The sequence below is a fragment of the Dendrobium catenatum genome, unplaced genomic scaffold (assembly GCF_001605985.2).
Source record: "Dendrobium catenatum unplaced genomic scaffold, ASM160598v2 fragScaff_scaffold_1122, whole genome shotgun sequence".
Taxonomy (NCBI): Eukaryota; Viridiplantae; Streptophyta; class Magnoliopsida; order Asparagales; family Orchidaceae; genus Dendrobium; species Dendrobium catenatum.
Window position 1 is genome coordinate 1773557 of NW_021319584.1, and position 24128 is coordinate 1797684.

The window sequence follows — 24128 nt, forward strand, 5'->3', positions numbered from 1 at the left end:
CTTCTCCCTCCTCTATGGCTCTATCTATTTCCTTCTTCTCGCTTTCACCCCTCGTCATCGAATCGCTTTTCCCGAATCAGAAAAGAGGGGGTAAGAAAAAAAAGTTTCCATCGAAGGGGCTAGCGGATGAGCTCGGACGCCGAAGTGATGGAGATGCGGGAGAGACCGCTCTTTTCGGATCTGTCGAGATAGTGCAGGTCCTGATCGGAGAAGGCCGGAGGAGGAGATGAAAGGCCACGTGGCGGTGACGACGACCTCGTCGTGTGCGGCGAAGCAGTGGAGATGGAAATGGCTTGCTCTGACGATTCTACTGCTTGTTTTCTTCTCGATGTTCGTCCCCCTTGCTTTCCTCCTCGGGCTCCACAACGGCTTCCCAGTCGGTGCGTTGCCGGAATCTCTCTTAATCTCGCATGTTCTTCTAGCTTAGAACCCCAGGGTTCCCAGATCCGACTCGGAGGTCTTCCGGCGGCGTAGGCATTGGGCCCGCCGCTTAGATCTTGTTCCGGGAGATCTCTGCCGACTCCTGCATTGTGTGGTCGGGCGCGGATCTGCGGGGAACTAGCTTTGTTGTTTTGCGCGGTTGGATGATTACCGTGTCTATGCTTGCTCGCAAACTGCAATGCCCTGTTCTGGATCTTACATTTTCTATGATTGCTTGATGTAGTTCTTGCAACTGACATGGCTTGATTTTTTACCTAAGTTTTGTTTTTTTTGCAGGGTACTTGAGTGATGAGAGCCCACCATCCGTAAGAAAAATTCATGTGTTTTAATGATATGCTTTCTTCGCTATGATGCTTCTTAATCGTGAGCTTTGTTTGAAAACTAGGAATTCTTTGAACATTACGGCAGCAAGGATGGTGCCATAGATCCTATTTCAGTGAAGGTGCAATTCTGAATTTCTGCTTGAAGTCTGGAGCTCATGTTTTTTTCTTATTCTATTTGGCCAGATTGTTGGAATTTATTTTGTTGAGTTCTATGTTATTTGGTATGTCCAGGAAGATTCCAGAGTGAAACAAATGTTGATGAATTTTACACCATCTTTGCCACAGGTATTACCTGTTTTGTATTTTGAAACATGGAGGGACATATTATTTTGTTTATATATTAATTTCGATTCATGGCTGTACTAGTAAACCATTGTGTGGAGGAAATCTCTTTTATATATTGAATTGGCTGCTTTTCAGTGAGCTCTTAAGTTAACTTCTTAAATTCAAGCACGAAAAAGCATCCAATATTTCCTTTATTACTGCTCTGATTTTCTAGCTTTCTCATCACTAGGATAGTAACACGATTACCCACAGCTTAACTTGTTTTATGCCCTTGCATCTCTTTCTCTATTATTATTTCCATTTTTTTTTCGTATTTTCTATATGACTATGGTGATTTCCATATCTTACAACAAGATGAGATCTATGTGCTATTAATGTGTTTTGTTTTATATTTTCTCATTTGCATCATCGTAGGCCAAGCTTGGTATTGCTTGTCATGGACCAATGGTTTTGTCCCTCATTAGCATAAAGGAATGTTTTAAATCATCATGCTTTCCATAATTTTTTGCTTGTATACACTGTTTAAAGTTTCTTCTAAGTCGAAGATTATGTTGAAGATGGTTGCTAATACCAAAGTTTTATATCCTCCTTGCTAATATGAGTGGTAGAATAAGAGTCATGGTTTCTTAATGGGAATTCTTGTTATGTATGAAGCCAATAATGACATTGATGTAAGATAAGATATTTTATATACTTAAATTTAAATTGTAAACTATGATTTTATTTGCAGGTAAATGCGAGCAAGCAACCATATTGATGATAATAAAACATTTGTCTTGATATATGCATCAATATTTCTAGGCATATGCTTTCATTACTCTTATGATTTCTTATTATCTTTCATGTGCACCTGAGTTCGTGCATATCTTCATTTAATTATTTTTGTATGCTCTACCAGTACTGGGTACTTTTAAACTATCGTTCCTGGATCCCAAGCCTTGGATGAGAAAAATAAAGGGTTGCATTTGGTGGTAGTCGACCAGTGTAAAATTTATCGAACAAACATGAAATAAATTATTTCATACATTATGTTAATATTGGGGCGTTCCCTGTAAGCGACGTGTTGTATGACTTTAATACAATAAAAGGTGTGCAAGGGCTATTGTACTAACATTCGGGTGCGGTGTGAAATAAGCAAGAGTTCCCACATCATGGACTAATGTGAGCAAAGAAGCTAGTCCATGATGCGAGATTTAGGATAGAAACTTAGAATATAGTTTCTTTTACCGGTAAACTTTTGGAAGTAATAAATATTACGATTCATATGAAGATAAATATTCTATCTATTTAGACAATTAAATGGGTTGAAATAAGGCTAAGGATATTAGTAGTTTAAGATTTAAATAATGATATTCAAGTTAAAATCGCATTAAAAATGTTGTAAGTGTGATTACAAATAAGAATTTGAATGATACATTAACAACAACAAAATCAAGCATTTATCCTATTACGCGGGGTTGGCTACATGAATACTTTTCCTCCATTGTGTTTTGTGAAGAGTCAAATTTTCATTTAAATCTAATAAAGAAAAACATTTCTAATATTATAGAAATTAATATAGTTTGAGATAGAATTATAGCTCTAAAAGATTTTTTATGATAAGATTATTAATATATAAGTGCTTATGCTCCTTAAGTAGATTTGAATATGTGTTTAATGCTGAAATTTTAGAATAAATTTAAAAAAATAGTATAAAAGCCACTTCTTGAAGAAAAATTTTTATTGAAGGAGATTTAAATAGACATGTTGGTAGAATTGAAGAAGATTTTAAAAGCATTCATGGTGGATATGAGTTTAGAGCAATTAATGAAGGTGTAGGATCATATTAGATTTTACTTTAATTTATAATTTTATAATTGCTAATATCTTATTTAAGAAAAGAGATGGACATCTCATCGTTTATAAGAATAGACATAGTAAAATTCAGATTAATTATTTTTTTATAATAAAAATCGATTGTTTAGATTGCAAAGATTGTGAAGTTATTCTGAGTGAAAGTTTATCTATCTAACATTGTTTATTAATTTTAGACTTTAAGATGAAGAGGTGGATTATAAAAAGAAAATAAAATAAAATATTGTTCTAGGATTAGATAGGGGCACTTAAAAATGCTAACAAACTTTTTTTTAGAGTAAGATCCAAGATCTTAAGATTTAGGTTATTCATGAGGAAACTAATATTATATGAGAAAAAATAGCTAGTGATATTAAAATATATTAAGCATGCAATTTGAGAATTTAAAGGATTAATGTGGGAATCAAAATGTGCAAGACAAGATAAAAATAAGAAATTTTGTTATGAAAATTGGTTTAGATGTAAAAGTTTAAAAAATTGGGAAAAATATAGAGGGGCTTAAATGGAGTCTAAGAAAGTAATATGCGATGTAAAGAATTTAACTTTTAGTGATTTATATAATAGATTATATACTAAAGAGGGTGAAAGATGTATATAAATAAGAGGACTTAGTCAAGTGAAGTGCATTAAGAATGAAAATAAAAAAAGTTTTTTTTTTCTTTGAAGAAGATATTCAATATAGGTGGATGAGATATTTCAATAAGTTTTTCAATGAAGATTGTAAGAATACGATTGATTTTAGTGATCTTAGCACCTTAAATGAAATATAGATTTTATTTTTATCATCATACTAGTAAAATCTAGGATGGAGAGGCTTTAAAGAAAATGAAGTGTAGAAAAGCAATGAGACATGTTGATATTCTAATAAAAGGTATAAAAATGCTAATGAGATTTAGGTATTCTTGTCTTACTTAACTTTTTAATATTATTTTGAAGACTAAAAAGATGTTAAATGGGTGAAGGAGTGTGTTGATTCTTATTTTTAAGCATAAAGATGATATTCATGAGTGTGTGAATTATAGAATAATTAAGTTATTTTCTCATACATTAAAATTATGGGAGCGAGTAATTGAGCATATGTTACGATGTGATACAAATGTGTCTCAAAATAAGTTTGGATTCATGTTGAGCAGGTCTACTAGGGAAGCTATACATTTGTTGAGAGGTTTGATGGAGAAGTATAGAGAAAACATATTTGTCAACGATGAATGCAGAGTTCTTTATGGAGCCATGACTCATAGCGCATGCCGCAGCGCACACCATTTTGAACAGGCGCAAAATAAAAAATAATTTTAAAAATTAGATATTAATATAAAATATCATTAAACTGAAAGATAAACTATCATAATAATGAAAGACAACTAAAGTCATGTATAAGTACGAGTAAACAACAACTCAATCTCTCATAATTCAAAATATTATAATTATTTTTTAAAGCATAATGATTTTGTGAGAATTTAATTTGTTGTTCTTGGGAATCACTATCATCCGCAAAGGTAAAAAATGTTTCATTATCTTCATCAATATTGTCTCCTATTTCATAATCTTCTTCATCACTATCATCATCATCATCATTCTCAATAGCAATAATGTCATGCTTAGATGAATTTTCCTTTTCTTTGCCTTTAGATTGCTCTCAAATATTGTTGCTGTTGTCTTAAACATCAGTAACCTTTGCAATAGTAATTCATGTCAAATCTTCCTCTTGAGCATTGAATTCAATTTCTTGAAGCCTTGAAATCAAATAAAAAATATTTTGCTAAATTTAATTATTTTAATATTTGAGATTAATCAAAATAAAATAGAATAATAAACATAAAAAATAAAGTAAAATATTACTATATAGGTAGGCATTTTAATGAAGCTCATGACTCGAGATTGTTCAAACTTGCTTGGTATGTCATGAAGATATTATTAGGATTGATATAGGAATTTTGATAACTTTGCATGTAAAGTATATTGAGATGATCAAGTCCATGTTTAACTAAAGTACATATAAGTTGCTGCTTATAAAGTTATAAAATTGAAAAATACACCTTGCCCACACATATATTTTCCTTCATTCCTAATCCCAGACTTTGTTTTTTCTACTAAGATTTTTCCCTAAGCTTATAATCTTCTTGTAGTAGGTGCATTTTCACTAAACTTATAATCTAAATAAAAAAAAATGCAAGTTGATCAAAATTGATCGACCAAAGGAAGAAGAAGGAGATCATTATCTAACGACTACACTTGACTTCAGAGTTCAGATGAATTAGATGAGTCAACTATCGAAGGAGACGACTAAGAACACGAGATCTCTTAATTCTATAAGCAACGAATGGATGAAATCAGGCGTAATCACCCAAACAAATAAAGAGTAGCGAAAGGAAGGAATAAGAGGGATGAATGACAGTCCGAATCGCGTAAATGAAGGTGGAATCCAGTGCATAATCACATAACCGGGTGTGTTTGTGAGGTTTGGGGCTTTGGGTGTTCGTGAGGCATCAAGACTTTAGCTGCGTGAGGATTTATTTAAAAAATCTTATTACATTAAGAAAATCACAAAATAAAATTGCGCGCAAATGACGCTCGCAAATGACACACGCCATTCTTTTCCATTGACAAGTATGAGAGAGAGTAAGGAGGATTCACATATGATATTTATTTATTTAGAAAAATCTTATGATAAAGTTCCAAGAGAAGTGCTCTAGAGAGTTCTAGAGAAGAAATGAATTAATAATGCTTTTATTCAAGTCAGTAAGGATATGTATAAAGGAGCTGCTACTTGTGCTCAAATGCAAGGTGGTTTGATCAAGTATTTTTTCTATTTTAATTGGATTATATCAATGATCAGCTTTAAGCTCATATATTTTTGTTTTAGTCATGGATGTTCTTAGATGATATACTTAGTATATGCTTTTTGCTAATGATATTCTTCTTGTTGATAAGAATAGAGAGGGAGTTGAAATAAAACTTGAATTATTGAGGTCAACCTTAGAGTCTAAATATTTTTGTTTGAGTAGATCTAAAACCGAATATATTGAGTGTGATTTTAGTAGTAATAGATCTAATTCTGGGATTATGATATTGAGTGATCAATTCATTAAAAAGAGCGCACATTTTAGATAAATCGGGTCTATTGTTCAAAGCTACACTGGAATAAATATGGACATTATTAGTTGAATTTAAGTTGGATGGTTGAAGTTGAGAAATGCATCAGGTCTATTATATGATAGAAAAATACCCCTCTAACTTAATGGAAAATATTATAAGATGGTGGTGAGACCTGTAATGCTTTATGGATCTGAATGTTGGCAATTAAATGAGAAGTATATAATTAAGTGTTGCAGAGATGAGGATGCTCAGATGGATGAGTGCTTTTACACTTAAAGATAAGCAAAATGAGTTTACACGTGAAAAGGTTGAAGTAGCTCCGGCGACATATAAGATTAAAAAGAGTCGCCTTAGATGGTTTGGTCACATAAAATGTTGGCCTTATAATGACTCGGTTATGTGAGTAGATGTATTAGATTCAACCTATGTTAATAAAGGTAGTGGCAGGCCTAAAAAGACTTGGTTAGAGAGTATTATAAATTACCTTTTTTATTAGATTTAAGCATAAATTTGACTCTTAATAGCACATAATGGAGAACAAAATATTTATGTAGCCAACCCCATGTAGTGGGGTAACGACTTGGCGTTGTTGTTGTATGCTTGTATCCACATTTGTATTATGACTTTAAATGATCTTATTATGAGAGTAGATGTATTAGATCCGACCTATATTAAGAAGGATAGAGATAAAATTTAAAAAACTTGGTTAGAAAATGACATTTTTTTTAATTAGATTTAAGTGAGAATTTGACTCTTAATAGGACACCTTGGATACAAAGCATTCATGTAGCCAGCCCCACCTAGAGGGATAAAGGCTTGTTGTTGTTGTTGTATGCATGTATGTATGTTTATAGTTGGTTCTATCTACATGTTAGGTTAGTTAGATTGACTATGATTAAATCCTACCCTACTATAATTCTGATGGGGCAACTTTTAGACTGTAAATCGAGTCAATATGTTTTATTTTATTTTTAATTTATACCTCCTTACCTTCTTGATTTCGAAGTTGGATTAACCTAAAATCCATGATAAAAAGATTCATAAGTTAATGAATTTGACATAGGAGAAGTGTAGCTTTGTCCAGCTAAATAAGGTTCACAAAATAGAAACGCATTGATGGCAACGATCGACGATCGTTGTAATGGAGGGAAGGGATTAAAAGTGGTAATTAAAACTAGTGTAGGGTACTATTAAGATGAGTATGTGAGCTTTTCACTCGAGTGTTCAATTCAATAAATGGGAATGGAGGGTGCCTAAATTTGAAATTATGGCATCTATGCTGATGACTTTGTAGCCTAGAGGATGAAACGGCGTTGATGCTTATTAAAATGGAAATGATTGTGTTGAATTTAGATAATTGGAGTAGAAAATGACCTAATTTTATTGCGCAAAACTATCCCTGTTTAGAGATTTATACAAGATGTCTTTATAAAGAAATAAATAATTATAGAATCATGCATAATTGCCCTTAGATAATCCTTCCTAAATCAGCCACCTAAATATGGAAGGAGATCGATGTGATCCAAGTGAACTTCCCATGGATCTCCATCTATGGGATCAAGTGTCAAGGAACGGTTGAGATTTAACAGATTGAAGTTTTGATTGTCCATTCCAATGCATGATACACTTTATAACCTTAAAATAACAAAAAATATTATATTTATTTTCTTACATTGCTTAGAGTAGTTTTGTTTTTGTCATTTTCTAAGATTATTTTAAAAAGCTGGCGTTTTAAACAAAAGAATCATTAATTTGTAGTTATTTATTTTCTTTGCTTCTTCAGCCATGAAGCTCCTCTCTTCATCATTGCAGCCCTTTGCTTTACTAATGGACTATAGCCTCTAGTGGTCGTTAGTCTTGCTATGAGCTTATACTTCTCATCATGGATGACAGTTCTATTGAAGTTGATATTGTGATATTGATTCAATTATGCACGCTAATTAAGAGGGAAATTGATGATGACCATGATGATATTAAACCAATTGAGCCCAATTATGATAACTAACAATTTTAACGATTATTCAAAAAAAAAAAAAAATTAACAACTTATATTTTATACATTCTAGCAACACATTAATAGTAATGATTGATGATTGTTGAAAGGAGTGAAAGGGATTACAAATGATAATTAAAAATGGTGTAGGTTACTATTAATAGGATTATGTTAGTTTTCGCTCAAGTGTTAAATCCAATAAATAGGAGTAAAGGGTGCATAAATTTGCTTACATGGCATCAATGATGACATGATGTTAAATCAATTGAGTCAAACCTTGCTAGCTGTTTGCAGTGAAGACATTGAGTGTTTGAGAACGCCCCAAAAGGTAGCCATCGGTAGTAAGTTGGGTGTGGATGCAGGTAGGTTAAGGAAGACTGATCCCTGGAGTCCATTATGCTTAGAGCTTTGATACCATATTGAAATGCTTAAGGTTAAAGAAAATAAAATAGAATGAATAAGAAGAGTAACGACAAATTTTGATCTCTTCTTATTGATTTCCAATGTATAAAATTCTACAATAGACATGTATGTAAGCAGAGAGTTGCCATTGCTGAATAGCACAAGGACTAAGATTCTTTGAGTGGTTAGGGATGCATGTTCTTGATTGGCTTGCAGAGGAGTAGAGGCTGTTCCTATAGCTCCGAGGTGCAGACTTTGTCATTGCTGTTGTTACTCAACTGGCCATAGTTGCAATAAAATTTGATTGTAACTCCCATTTGGAACTATTTATAATGATGTTCAGAGCTGAATCATGTGAAGTGCTAATTTATAGAATGGAAAACATGGTATAGGAGGGAAGATAAATTTCATTCACCTTTGTGCATCCTCAGTACCTAAATGTAAGACAAATCATTAAGTATAAAGTATCTATTTTAGTCATACATGATAAATGTCGTAAATGCGGTGAAAAACTATCTAAAACTAAGCCACTTTTGAGCTTGGGTGCCATTACACTATTATTACTCAAGTTCTTTTGATGGTGGATCACAGTATGCGGGTACCCATCATCATGACAAATGTAATGAAATTTGCTCTCTATCGATATTGTCAGGTCATGAGAACCCTCATCATCTCCAATTAAATTCATACAGATCAACTTAATGATCTCAAATTAAATACCAAATTATGATTCCAATGTAAATGGAATAGTGTTTATTTTCATGTAAAAGGAATACGTGTGACTGCCAAGGAGCCTCACTTTAATTACTTCTCTTGGAACAACTGTCAAAAGAAAAACTTTTTCGATTCTTCTTTTATTTCTCTCCTTATCAAAAGGAACATTTTAAAAGCATGCCAGCAAATTATAATGTTATTTCGATCTACTTGCTGCCTCCATTTGTGTTTTTTGTGTCATTTATCCATAGCATGAAGCGGCGAGGCCTTTCACTCACCCTCTTGGTACTGCTGCTTCCATTGTAGCAGGCAGCCATTAATTTGCCAATGGATGCACTAGCTTCAATCTCCTTCTCTTATTTGTGAATCTCATCAACTCTAATACTTAGCTCAAGTGTTTGCAGATTGATCTTTTATTATTTTTTTACTTTCGGAACACCCTTTTTTCTATTTTTGTTTTTCACGGGAAGTTTGCCTTGTCATCACTTGACACTTGTCCTATTTCTGATATTTTTTAAACTTGAAAGCATATTATTTTATCTTGGCTCATTTGTTGAATCAGTAATAATAGTTTTCTTTAGTATTTGGGGTATTCTCCCTTTCATTGAAGCTTTCATAAATTGTTTCAAATTTATGAGAACTCTTCCCGTCATCTGTTATGTTGAAATAATGAAATTTTTTGCAAACATTTTTTCTCTCGGATAATTTACTTAATGACAGAACCTTTTTTTGTGATGAAGTTTTTGCATTCAACCTATGATTCTGAAATAGTTTTTCAGTGTTTAATTAGCCGGATTTTGTTTTTAACTTTTTATATTTTGAGCAATTATTTTGAATTGATCTCTACATACAGCAAATTGTTCAAATAATTGCAAGGCAAGGTGACGGAAAATCTAAAAGCTCAGATGAGGGCAGTGAACAACCTAAATCACAGTCAATGGGTAATATATCCTACTCAGAGTCAAATGCTACGACTCCTTTTCCAGAATGTACAAAATATTGTTTTTATTTTCCTATCTTTTGTCTTAATCTCTGTGGGATATTTAAATGCTTTTATTGACTTATTCAGGCGTACCTAAATTACCAATTGTTGTTTCCAATATGACATCAACTTCAGATTCCAGGGTAAGAACAATAGATTTATTTGCAAAATCAATAATTTTTTACTTGGTATTCAAATATTTAAGCTGCTCCACCTACTTTGTTTGGTTTTAGTGTCGTTCTGATTGAACTTCTATTTATGGCGATTTGTTTTGCCTGGCTAATCTTATTCATGGATGAAAGCCACCAACGGAGTGATTACAATAAAAACAGAATGGGCAGAAATATAGTAGTTCGATAGTTAATTTTAGTGCTCTTTGGTATTTGTTTGTTGTGTATCTAAGTTGCTATTCTTTCTTGACCTTTTAGTAATCTGACATGGTTCAAAATTATGGTATCTCTTGCAAAAAAAAATTGACATGGTTCATATCATTTTTCTTCTCTCAGCCAGGTGACAGAATTGTAGAAGATCTTTCTAAGGGTTCAAATTTCTATGGATCTGAGAGTTCTTGTGAGCTTGAATTTGGGAGTTATTGTCTTTGGTCGAAGGAACATAAAGAGGCAATGAAAGATGCTACAGTAAAGAAATTTAAAGATCAGCTTTTTGTAGCCAGAGCTTATTATCCAAGCATTGCTAAACTTCAGGGACAAGAGAATTTATCACGTGAAATGAAGCAAAACATTCAAGAACATGAACGCATCCTTAGTGAAGTCATTTCAGATGCAGATCTCCCACCACTGTAAGCTGATAGTATGATCTAGTAGGGAAAAAGTATCTAGTTTTCAATATTTATTTCCTTAAACATAGGCCTTACCTTGGTTCTTATATAATTGTGGTTCAAAGATATTTATGTTAAAACTACGCTGGTTGCTTCTAATTATAGAAGTCAATATTTATGACTATTGATTATAGGGAAAGAGTAATGCTTCAATCCCTAAAGGAATTCATAGATAAAATCCTTTTTTTTTGGTTTGTTGTGCCTCTAGCTCTATGGCCCAATTAAAAAGAGTTAGCACATATCTACATTAGCTTGTAGCACAAGAAGCAAGAAAATGAGATTTTATGTAGATTGCAGTAGAAAGTGAAGCATTACTCAAAGGGTCAAATATTTACATGTTTATTGTTCTATTGTTTGCATTTGTTTATTTTGGTTTCATGTGCTTGGACTGTAGTGATCAAAATGAAAGACTTTTTTCTTTATTGAGTTATTGATAACATAGTTTAAAATTGCGCAATTAGTGGTCCGCCTAAAGGGTTGTATCAACGCAATTTAAAACAAAGGGAAATGAGGTGTATGCCTCGTACTTGCTAGATATGGCTTACTCCTCATTTGGGGTGAGGGCATGTCTCAGTGCAATATGAGCATAATTTTGAAGAGGCGGAAGCCTAAAAAATTAAAGTTTAGGTAATTTTAGAATTTTAATTATAAATTATATGCATAAAAAATTATATATTCATCATATCTAAACCAAACCCTACTTGAGAAGATCCGATAGTCCTCAAACTTGAAGCCGCAAGATCCCGTCGCTCACAACCATTTCTGCTATGTCGTCGTTGTCGTTGCAATGCCGCTGTTTCTTCTCCAACACCTCTCCTATTATTGTTGTAAATACATTTCCTTATTTTAGTGTGAAGGAAGAGAGAGAAATTAATTATAATAATGCTTTTAATAAAAACTCTCTAAGTGATGAGAATGGTGGTGACTGGAATTCATAAATTATGACCCTATGCTACTTATTTATGTTGAACTAGGAATGACAGAGATTATTTATGTTGCGCTATATGTAATTTTGTTCGACTTTTTAATGGTCTTGCTTTGAATTTTTATGATCATACTTTTATGTTAATATATTACTTATTATTTTATAGTTTTCATTAACTAAATGAGTTAATTCTAAGTTTTACACCTTGGGACTTATGCCTTGCCTCATCGAAAGAAAACACCTCAATACTCATTGCACAATTTCAAATCTTGATTGATAGAATGTATTTTCCTTTAAGAAGAAGGATATATCAATCAAAAGGGAAGGGTCTTCTCTTTCCTAAGCTATTTTTAGAATAAGGTTTCCCAGCTCACCCCTTCCTCGAAGTTTGCAGCAATAGATTTTGAAGATAGAAATGTTAGTAGATTGAAATTTATTCTTTTCAATTGTGGTCATCCTCCCCCACTCACACAAAACCTTCGTTTAAGACATCATTAGCCAGCTGGTATCTATTTTACAATACAACTATTTTTTATTTTTATGCTTTTTTCAAATTTCTGTTAAAAATTTCTTTATCAAAAGAAGTGGTACAGATTGTAGCATTATTCAATTTTGTATAGTTTTGTATGTTGGAATTCTCATGGAAATTAAAAAGACTACCTTGTTCTCGCCCAATGTTGTGTTAGGAGGGACTCATATTAGGAGGGTGGTGGGGCTCAAGTTTTGCCCAATACACTAGTTGATGGACACCCATTAACCCAAAAGCTTAAGCCAATGGGGCCACTATTATTATATTAGAAACTCAAATTTTATTTCACTTTTGACACGAGCATACTTTTAAACAATATTCGCCTCACATGAGAGCACTCCACATAGGCCTTCACTCCACTCAAATGAAAGCTATTTAATTCTATGCATCAAGAGCCTACTTAGCTAAATAGAGTTAGCATGGGAGTCAACTGCTCTCAAGTCTTTCTTGACCATAGTAGAAGGTGCCAATACTCATGGGTGATATAAATTGGATGGATCCCTTGATCCTAGTTGAATCATTATCTTTTATATCACTTGTTATGTGGGGTGAAAAACTGAGGAGATGTGAAGGGGAGGAGGAGATCTGAGTTCAATACACTGGTAAATTGACTTCTATCAACCCTAAATTTAAGTCAATGGGTAAAGACCACTACTGTATATGAGGTTCTCAACTTTTATTAAACCTCGTAAGTTGCAAAAATTTTTCTTTTTTGTATGTCAGCATTTTTACATAGCAACATCTCTCCTTGATAAAGAGGTTGATTTTATTATTCGAACTCATGGACTTTTGAGGCAACCTAATAATTGCTCTAGGCCTGCACTCTGGTTACAATATGAACATGTATTAAGTTGTTTTAACTTTTGATGCCTCTAAATATTATGTCCTTTTGCATTTTGCAACTTAAACTTGTATTAAGGTATTTTCAATTACTGATGTCTCTAATGATTATTTCTTTTTTACGTGATTGTGATGTGGTTAATGAGATTGAAGAACATCTTCTTTTTCAGTTTTCCAAATAAAATTCAGAAGATGGAACAGACAATTGCCAAAGCAAAAGGATGTACTGTTGAGTGCACCAATGTTGAGAGGAAACTGAGACAGATACTTGATCTTACAGAGGATGAAACTCATTTCCATATGAAGCAGAGTGCCTTCCTCTATCATCTTGGTGTCCAGACCATGCCTAAAAGCCTCCACTGTTTGTCAATGAGACTAACAGTGGAATATTTTAGAGAACCTCGACCGGATATGGAGTTGTCTCTTGCTTTTAAGTTAGAAGACCCAAGTTTACGGCATTATGTTATATTTACTCGAGACATGCTAGCAGTTTCTGTTACCATCAATTCAACTGTCCTGAATTCCAAGGTCTGACCTATATTATAATAAATGGCATTACGTGAAGTTTCATTACCTGCTTGTGTAACTATACTTTTTGTTGTTACAGAATACTGCTGATATGGTTTTCCATCTGATAACTGATAGACAGAATTTCTATGCCATGAAGCTCTGGTTTGCTAGAAATCCTTGCAATGAAGCAGTCATCCATGTCCTGAATATTGATGATCTCAACCAGAGCTTATTGAATGGTATAGGCTTAAAGCAGTTCTCTGCCTCGGAAGAATTCAGGATTTCTGTCCGTGGTTTTGATCAAACAGAGTTCTTGCAATTGAGAACTGAATATGTATCTATATTTGGCCATTCTCACTTCCTCCTTCCTGAAATATTCAAGAATTTGAAAAGGGTTATTGTTTTAGATGATGATGTGATAGTCCAGCAGGACTTGTCATCTTTGTGGAATATTGATTTGGAGGGAAAAGTGAATGGTGCTGTTAATTTCTGCAAGTTGCAACTTGGTCAACTTGAAATAATTTTAGGCAGAAATATACATGATAGAAGTTCTTGTCTGTGGATTTCTGGATTGAATATAATTGATTTGGAGAAGTGGAGAGAACATAATGTTACTGGAACATACCAAAAGCTGCTGCGCACGGTATGTATTATCAGCAAAAACATCTTTATATTTTTTTCATTTCTTGTTCCTTCTACCCTAATTTTACAATTACTTAATTTATTCCGATTTGAACTTGAGATACCCTTACTAGTTTTCACTTGAAAAATATTCAAACGATCTTCTTTTCATTGGTGTTTTAATTAGCATTTTCTTACTACAAAAAAACTGAAAATGTGCTTTCCTTCGTCTGGATGTTTTTTATGTTAGCAAAATGAAATTTGTGCTTCGTGATTTGAAATTCCTTTTTTTTTTCTTTTATCATATCAGAATGACTTTTTATATTCTTGCAGTTAGACTATAGTTTTGCCTAGCAAAGATCCGAAAGTTTATTCGTATTGTTTAGCTCATGCATAAAATTCGTGTTTAGGGCTTGTATGGTTACATTTTACATGTAAGAAAGGGATCCACTTCCATTGTTTGGTTAGTGAGGGAAGTGAAGTGAATTCCTCACACTAAAGTGGCTAGTACAATCCTTTTGACTTGGGGCTCATAATCTATGCAAGTACACTTACAGAAGTCATGAAATTTTAGTCTTATCTTTTGGGATTATAAAATCATTCTTACATGCACACACATATGTTCATGCATACATTCAAATTCTATAATTTATGATATAATCTATTAAATATGCATTAATATTATGTACTTAGTATTAATAATTAATGCAAATCTATTTATTTATATTTAAATATGTGATGTATGTATGTGTGTCTATATATATATATATATATATATATTATGCATATTTATATTAAAAATAGTTATGGATGTTCTTACATGACATTTGCAAGAGGATATACCTTGGTGTATGCTTTTTGTTGATGATATTCTTCTTGTTGAGAAGCCTAGAGAGGGAGTTGATAAAACTTGAATTATGGAGGTCAACCTTAGAGTCTAAAAACCAAATACATGGCATGCAATTTGAATAGTAATAGATCTAACGGTTGGAATGTGACATCGAGTGATCAAGTCATAAAAAAAAGTGCAAGTTTCAGATATCTCGTGTCTATTGTTCAATGTGATGTGAAATGGATTGAGATATTTTTAATAAGATTCAAGTTGAATGGTTGAAGTGAAGGAATACATCAGACTTGTTTTGTGATAGAAAAATACCCCTCAAACTTACAAGAGAAAATTTTATAAGATGCTGGTAAGACCTTCCATACTTTATGGCGCAGAATGTTGGCAATTAAATGATAAGTATAATATTATGTTAAGTGTTATAGAGATGATGCTCAATTGGATGAGTGGTTTTACACAGAGACAGAATGTGAAAGAGTATATACATGAAAAGGTTGGAGTAACTCCAATGGCAGGTAAGATTAGAGAGTTGCTTTAGATGGTTTAGCCTTGTAAAATGTTGGCCTTCTGAGTATCCTGTTAGGAGAGTAGATGTATTAGATCCGGCCTATGTTAATAAAGGTATAGGTAAACTTAAAAAGACTTAGTTAGGAAATATTATAAATGACTTTTTTTATTAGATTTAAATGAGAATTTAACTCTTAATAGAACAATGAAGAAGATAATTCATGTAGCCAGCTCCAGTCCTCCATATAGTGGGATAAATGCTTGTTGTTTTTTGCTGTTGTATATTAAAATATGTGATGTAAAATCTACCAGATAAGAAATTGTTAATTTCTTTTGATTTCTTATATATCATATAAAATATAAAATTAACAATTATTATGATGCATAATTTATTTTAAAAAAACCATTATATAGTTATTAACTTTTTGGATTCTCACATTTGTGCACACACACATATGCTGGTACATACATTGAAATACTGTAATTTATGATATAATCTATTAAATATGCATTAATATTATTATATATATATATATATATATAAGATTATATTGTTATATGTGTTTGTGCATCATATTTACAAGTAATTAAAGGAAATATATTATGTTAATTTATTTTTAATAAAATGTCAATTTATCTTTATTTATAAGGGCCTATGAATGCACCGATATGAATATGACGACACAGATACGACAAGATACGGACACGGGACATGTCAATTCTTAAAAATACATGATGCAGGTACGACGCGGACACGTCATTATAATTTATAAATCATTCATAAAAATTAAGAAAGCAATCAAAGCATAATATTTGAAATTACAAAAAAAAAAAAAGAAAGCAACATCATTTGTAGCGTTGTAGCTTATAATATCAAAATAAAAGTAAGCCTTAAATGTTTAGTACAACAACAAAAGCATAAACTGAAATTATCTAGCACATGAAGTTTCAAATATTCAATAGAAGGAATGATATCATTAGCTTCTTCAGTGGTTTGTCTTTGAACTTTTGTATCATCTTCAATAAATATCATAGCTTCTAATTCAGGCTCATCAAGTAAAAGATTAGCAATTTCTAATATTCCCATATCATCAAGTGACTCCAATCCATCTCGGAAATGAGAGAACCTCGCTCGCAGCCCTGGAAGTAAATACGACGCATCTTTTTTTTTTTAATTTTTTTTTTTCAGATTTTTTTTCTTTTCAACGGACACGCGTATCAGATATGCAAATCCTTTTGAAATTAAATAGTATTTTAATTGAATATGACAAAGCCGTATCCGACACGTCTCGGTGCCATATCGGAGGCATATCCGTGTATCGATGTATCAGATACAACATGCCTTCATAAATAGGTGTATCGGTACAACATAGATAAGGGCTTGTAGTGTGATAGAAAAGTCCATCAAACTTAGTGGAAAATTCTATAAGATGGTAGTGAGACCTATAATGCTTTATGGTGGAGAATGTTGGCCATTAAAAGAGAAGCATTATATTAAGTGTTACAGAGATAAGGATGTTCAGGTGGATGAGTGATTTTACTCTTAGAGACGGGATACTAAATGAGCATATACGTGAAAAAGGTTGAAATAGCTCCAGAGGAAGCTAAGATTAGAGAGAGTCGCCTTATATGGTTTGGTCACATAAAACGGCGGCCTTCTGATGACTTGGTCAAGAAAGTAGATGCATTAGATTTGACTTTATGTTAAGAAAGGTAGAGGTAGACCTAAAAATACTTGGTTAGAAAAAATACTAGAAATGACCTTTCTTTATTAGATTTAGATGAAAATTTGACTCTTAATATGACACAATGGAGAAAAAGGATTCATGTAGCCGACCCCAAAGTGGGATAAAGTTTTCTTGTTGTTGTTGTATCATTATTTTTTTATAAATTTACAAAGCATGCATTTGTATATGTATTTTTATGTCTATCTTATACTTCAAAATTTTGCAATTTAAGGCACATCTTGAGGCCTGCGGGCGAGGCACCTGTGCCTTAAGGCTTACAATTCATGTTAGCAGAAAGAGGTGTACATGTGGAATGAAGTGCTGATTGGCGCACTTTTTATAAGTATGCCCCTATTTTGGGGTTTAGAATGTGTTCAGAATTTTTTTTATTTAACAACCCAATGCCAAGTGGCATTATAAACTAAACCTAGATCATAAAAATAATGTTTAAGCCATAAGATTGAAGATGCTGTAGAAGATTGGGAAGATATTGATGCAAGTGAGGTTGAAGGAGGCAAGAAATAATCTATTATGATAATGAATGTAATGAAGACTCTTAAAATGATAGGAGTGGGAGAGATTTTTTTATTTTGAGTCCTAAGTCATAACTAATTTATTTTAGATTTTTTGTTTACGTTTACTTTTTTTATTGTAGACTTCTTACTTATTATTGTGCGTTTGTATGATTTGTTATGATTTTTAGTTTGACCCATTTGAATTAACCTTAAATGCTGTATTGGGAGGAAACTAAACTCAATATTTTATGTTATTGTTGTGTTCTAAGAAGGATTACTCTCAAATATTTTATTTTTCATATTTCAAATAAGTTAATGGTTTAATTTTGAAGCTCATACCTCAAAATGCCTTCGGGTTTACTTCTCGCCCCATGAAAAGAAAGCACTTCAATACTAGATTGTTTAATTGCAAACTTTGATATTATTATAATTTTATTAGATTAATTAGATAGACACGATGCTTCCTGCACAACCAAACAATTTAATAAAAGGAAGTGTCACTTTGATAATCAAGAAGTGGGAAGTGTCGCATCTTCCCATGCAACCGAGCAGCCCTTCAGAGTAAACATGTTAAGGAAGACATTGTCTTATTTTGCCCTTTTTTGTGAACTACCATACATATTTCTTGGATGGAGAACTTTACAAAAAAAAAATAATACAACAACAACAACAACATCAAGCCTTTATCCCACTACGTGGGGTCGGCTACATGAATCCTTTTTCTCCATTGTGTCCTATTAAAAGCCAAATTCTCGTTGAAGTCTAATAAAGAAAGGTCATTCCTAATATTTTCTAACCAAGTCTTTTTAGGTCTACCCCTACCTTTCTTAACACAAGTCAAATCTAATACCTCTACTCTCTTAACTGGGTCGTCGGAAGGCCGCCTTTTTATGTGACCAAACCATCTAAGGCGACTCTCTCTAATCTTATCTTCTACTGGAGCTACTCCAACCTTTTCACGTATATGCTCATTTAACTGGATGTGGGTATCAAGGATGTGGGTATCAAAAATGACAAAAAAAAAATAATAAAAAAAAAAATCTAATGTTTCAAGGATGTGGGTATCAACTATTTTAACTGGTGAAGGCCATGGAAGTTGTCAAATTTATGTGATCAAATCTTTGACTATATTAAATTTGTGCTTCGGCTCTTAGGCTTCATTTGGAACGGTTTTTTTACTGCTTCTCAAAGCAGCTTTCAAGTACAAAAAATTTAACTTTTGTACTAAAAAGCTGTTTTAAGAAGCAGTAAGAAAACCGTCCCAAACGAAGCCTTAGAAAAAAGAGTATCCTGTGACACTCATTGCTCTTCCAATTTTAATAATGTATATTATTTTTCTACAGTTCCACAATGGAAATGAGGAAACATGGAGGACTGCAGCTCTGCCAACAAGCTTGCTGACATTTCAAGATCATTTATTCCCTCTGGATAGCACTTTGGTTATCTCAGGGCTTGGCCATGACTATCATGTTAGCGAAGAGGTGATAAAGAATGCCATTGCTCTGCACTATAATGGAAACATGAAGCCTTGGCTTGATTTAGGCATTCCCATGTACAAGAAGTACTGGAAGAAGTTCTTAACACAAGGAGAGCCGTTTATGGATGAATGCAATGTACGGCATTAGTGCTTGTTTTGCATCGGAGATTGTAATCTGATCGCCCTAAATTTCGAGTCAAAGAACCTGAACACAAGCATTGTGTTCTTTAACATTTGGTAGGGTCTTCTCAAGGGATGGTGGGGATTTTGCCAGAATATTTTTTATGATAGAGCTTGTATGGAAAGTTGCTTTAGATGACCTACATAATGGCCCTTGAACATGGAATTCTGCTCATTAGACCTGGCATAAGGTTTATACAACAAAGTCAGTGGTGGAATTGATTCATTATATCGAAATGCTTCCGGTTAGTTAAAATGTTAAATTAGATTGAATCATTCATTTATGTTATATAGTTTTTTTTTTATGTATTTTGTCTGGCACCTCTAATTGCATTGGTGCCTTTTATTGAAACTACTGTAGATTGGTATTTTTTTTTCCCTTTATTTAACAATGAGGGTGCAGTTCCTCTGTTCTCTGTTCTCATTCTTTGTTAATTTCGATAGTTTGAATGGAATTCAGATTTGCCAGAGGTTATATCTACTTAAGACGCCTTCTCTCACTTTTGAGGTAAGAAAAAGCATTTTCTGATATCAAACATGTTTTCAAATAACCTCCCAAAAGCTTTTTTGATAAACTACTGGTGAGTGAAAAACTTTTTTTTTTATGAAATCCTACATTTTTCATTATGTAATGGTGCATTGTTTAATCTACTTTCTGTTTATTGTTTTATATTATCTTGATTAAGAATATGTATGTTACATGACGTTTCAGTTGACAAATGTAAGACAAAATTGGTTTGAAAAATATTTGCTGAAAATAAGAAGCGAAGTAGAAAGTGCTTCACACATCACACTCACAGCGACTTCAGTTTCATTTGGGACAGTTTTTTTTATTGTTTCTTAAAACTGTTTTAAGTACAAAGTGGTATCGAGCAGGGTACCGAGTGGTATCGAGTAGCAGGTGATGTGGCGTATTTTGGTTGATCTCCGGATGAGATTGGGCGTCCACACATAAATCTATTGTTCACACTTATGGAAACTATTTACTTGGATATTTTATTGCCAAGAGAAGCCAAATTCTTGATATATTCCAAACATTTGAGTCCTTGCCCTCTTCCTAGGCGGTCAAAATTGACATAACAGAATATTCTAGCAAGAAAAGTGAATCCGTATGATGGAAAGGCATTCATAAAATCAGTGTAGAGTGAATGTTAGACAGCCAATGTAGCGTTGGCCCTATTTTTAGGGAACTTTTATTAGGTCCGGTGTAAGGACATAGAGGAACGTTCGGTCGGAGGCAAAATTCCGCCAAAAAACTTGATATTTGTTCGGTATTGCTAGGTATTATTTGATAATAACGAGGAATACCGCTCTGAGAAGAACAATACCGAGTTATACCGAGCAATACCTAGTTTTTTCTAGGAAAATTTCTGTACAACTTTTGTATAACTCGTATTGCTCGGTATAGCTCGGTATAACTCGGTATTGAGTCTTCACGTGATGGTATTCCTCGTTATTGTTTGGTATGCTCGGTATTAGCTCGGTATTTCTCATTTTTTGGCGCGATTTGGCCTCCGACCGGATGTTCCTCTACGTCCGGTCGGAGGATGTAATAATTGTTCATTTTTAGGATGAGTGAGAAAAGAAGAAATTATTTGCTATGCCAAAATTGAAAATGTTCTCTTGTTTATAAGTTTAGCATGAAAAGGAGATCATAATAACGGTATGTTTGGACAATGTTAAATTAAATTTAGGGTTTAGGGTATCAAAAAATATTTTTTAAAGAACATTTATTTTGTATTTTTAACCATTTTTTTATTTTTAAAAAGAAAACAAATTATTTTTTAAAATAAGTAAAATAATCTTTAGAAAATTTAACTCACCGTCTTCGCCACCATTGATGATCGTCGCTGCCGCCCAATCGCTGGAACTTATTTGATATTTAATAAGAATAAATATCAAATATATTACACGATTATAAGTAAACAGTTTTTTAATAGTTTTCTTTTGTATTATTGTTTTTCAATGCATTTTAGTTTCAAAATTTTGGAGCAAATTTGTTGTAATCTTTATAATCATCTTTGATAAAGGATATTGGCTTGGTCTGACGTTCATTCAAAAAATCTTTAACTTAAACAATCAAATCTTTTTTCATTGGCTGTCTTTTTCGCACGCAATGATAATCATAGCTGATTCACATTTATAGAACACCCATTCATATTTTCATTTTATTACCTCATGCTGTTTTTATTCTCTTTTATCATGATCTTAATTATTATTAATTAAATATCCATTTATATTTCTCTCTTTGCATTCCTTATATTTATTATTCATTTTTATATTTCCATCTTCGTATTCCGTATATTTTTTATTCTTCTTCATATTCATCTTTTCATAACTCTTTCTATTTATTGTCATATTATATATTACAACTCCCACAGCTCATCAAACTCTTGCCTTATCTGAAACTCTACACAATCCTTCGCGATCTCTCATATTTCTATGATGTTAGAAAGTTGATATACTTGCAGTACTCCTAACAACTCCTTCGCAATGGCAGTGTTGTGATAACATAATACTATATCAACTTCTTGCATCTCCTATGGCAGTGGGAAAGCTTTGGATGTCAAAGATGCCTCTTTTTTTGTTTAAAAATCTCTTCAATTGTAATTATATTTTTATCTATAAATTGAAATCTCTTTGCATTTTTTTTTAATGATTTGTTTGATTTTGTATGAAAAGTTTTGGATGTCGAATATGTCTTTGATTATTTTCTTTGAAAAATCTCTCTAGTTGTAATTTTATTTTACTTTATATATGACATGAAATCTCTTTACTTAGTAATTTGTTTATTTGATTTATTGAATTTAATCATTTTAAATTATATTTTATTTATTATTTAATTGACTGATTTCTTTATTTCAATCACTTATATATTTTTATTTATTTGATTTATTGAGTTTAATTATATTCAATTATATTTTGTGATCATTTGTCTGATTTATGAATTTCTTTTCTTTTTTCTCATATATGTTGTATTCACTTTATTTTCTTTGGAGAAATTGTATATAAAGTATTTTTTTACATAATAATTAAAGTTGAATTTATTTCATTGGTTTATTTTTTTCTATATATTTTTAGGCCTATTACTTAAGATAATAATATATGTTTTGTACTTCTTAAGGCAAAATAAGTTGTTATTAGTTTAAATTTTAAGATGTAACTTAAGTTGTTATAAATATATGTACTTTAAATATCAAATTAGAACTTTTTTACATTTGATCATCAGTTTAATTATAATTCATAAGAACTGGATTTTATAAATGAAATTATATCATTTGTATTTTTTTTAATATGTTTTTGCCAAATGATAATAAAGCTATGAACTGTTTATAAATTATGCTCTAAGACTTTCCATAATCTTATGAAATATCAAACTTTTTTTTATTCATAATTTCCTTAACTCAATTGGATTCAATATTTTAAAATAATGTTTGATTGTTGAAACACGCATATCAATATATTTTTATAGTGCTCAATAAAATAATAATTTATGCTTAAACTCTCTCATAAGGTTGTTAGCCATAATTTTAACATTAAAGTTTTGATTTTTTTAATTTATACTATATTTAATATCTATATTTTTTTCATATTACTTCAATACTAAGCCTTAATGATGAAATTTTAAATATTAATAATAAAATTTTAGGTACGTGATAAATAGATTGCTATTTTTATTAAGAGTGTGCTATTCTTATAATAATTATATCAACTTTTCATTTATTGTTGTATTCAATATACTTTATTTAAATAAAATTATTTCATTAATTATTATATTTGCATTATGATTAGACATTGAATTATATATTTTCTAAACTTATTAAAAAATCACCATGATAATTCAACTAAATTTTTTATTATAGCTAATGTTAAAGTCTTTAAATATTTTTTGAGATGGATGCAATATACATTATTTATATATTACACTCATATAAAAGCACATTTAAAATCATTAAACTCAATAATTATCATTTTTATAATATTCTAATACAAAATTTTCACCATATTATCATTTTTATTTTTACAATATTTTTTATTGTTATTTTATTAATTTTTTTATTTTAAATTAGGAATATAATAATTATTACAATTACTTGTAATGATAAATTTATTTATTATATCTCGTATAAAAAAAAATTAAATTAGTTAAATAATATTTGTAATTTAATAATATTATTAAATTATTTAAAATTATACTAGTATAGTATAAATTTGCCTCAATATTATTTTATTTTTGTAAAATAATAATAAATAATATGTATTAGAAATGCTAATTAAATTCATGAGGTATTTTTTGAACCCTGGCGCACATAAAAAATCTCACCCCACAAGCCCATAACCCCAAGCCCATGCCCGTTAGGTTTAGCCAGACCGGCCCATTAACTGGTTACCCGACCTAACCCGGACAGGCGGGGTTGGTAAGGTAAGAGTCGACCAAGAATGGTTGGTGTGATTGCGATCGAAAATGACAGCGACGACGAGAGAGAGAGATATGGTGGAGGAGTGGCCCCCAATTTCCCGCACC

At 31.8% G+C, this 24128-nt stretch overlaps 1 protein-coding gene across 1 annotated transcript; it reads left to right on the top strand.

Moving 5' to 3' along the window:
* The first annotated feature begins 29 nt into the window (after positions 1–29).
* Positions 30–20078, top strand: LOC110101116 (probable galacturonosyltransferase 7). Its single transcript, XM_020828896.2, has 10 exons — positions 30–380; positions 718–746; positions 827–883; positions 996–1049; positions 9962–10049; positions 10178–10233; positions 10597–10889; positions 13393–13750; positions 13830–14375; positions 19290–20078. Exons 1-10 carry the CDS (start codon positions 227–229, stop codon positions 19569–19571), a joined length of 1917 nt encoding a protein of 638 aa, XP_020684555.1. The 5' UTR covers positions 30–226; the 3' UTR covers positions 19572–20078.
* Positions 20079–24128: the final 4050 nt, after the last annotated feature.

Bases quoted from the DNA above. Each gene is read 5' to 3' on its own strand.
- LOC110101116 (XM_020828896.2), top strand. From the start codon at position 227: ATGAAAGGCCACGTGGCGGTGACGACGACCTCGTCGTGTGCGGCGAAG. The intron at 884-995 runs GTGCAATTCTGA...TGGTATGTCCAG, and splicing joins TAGATCCTATTTCAGTGAAG to GAAGATTCCAGAGTGAAACA. The intron at 10,050-10,177 runs GTAATATATCCT...TGACTTATTCAG, and splicing joins ACCTAAATCACAGTCAATGG to GCGTACCTAAATTACCAATT.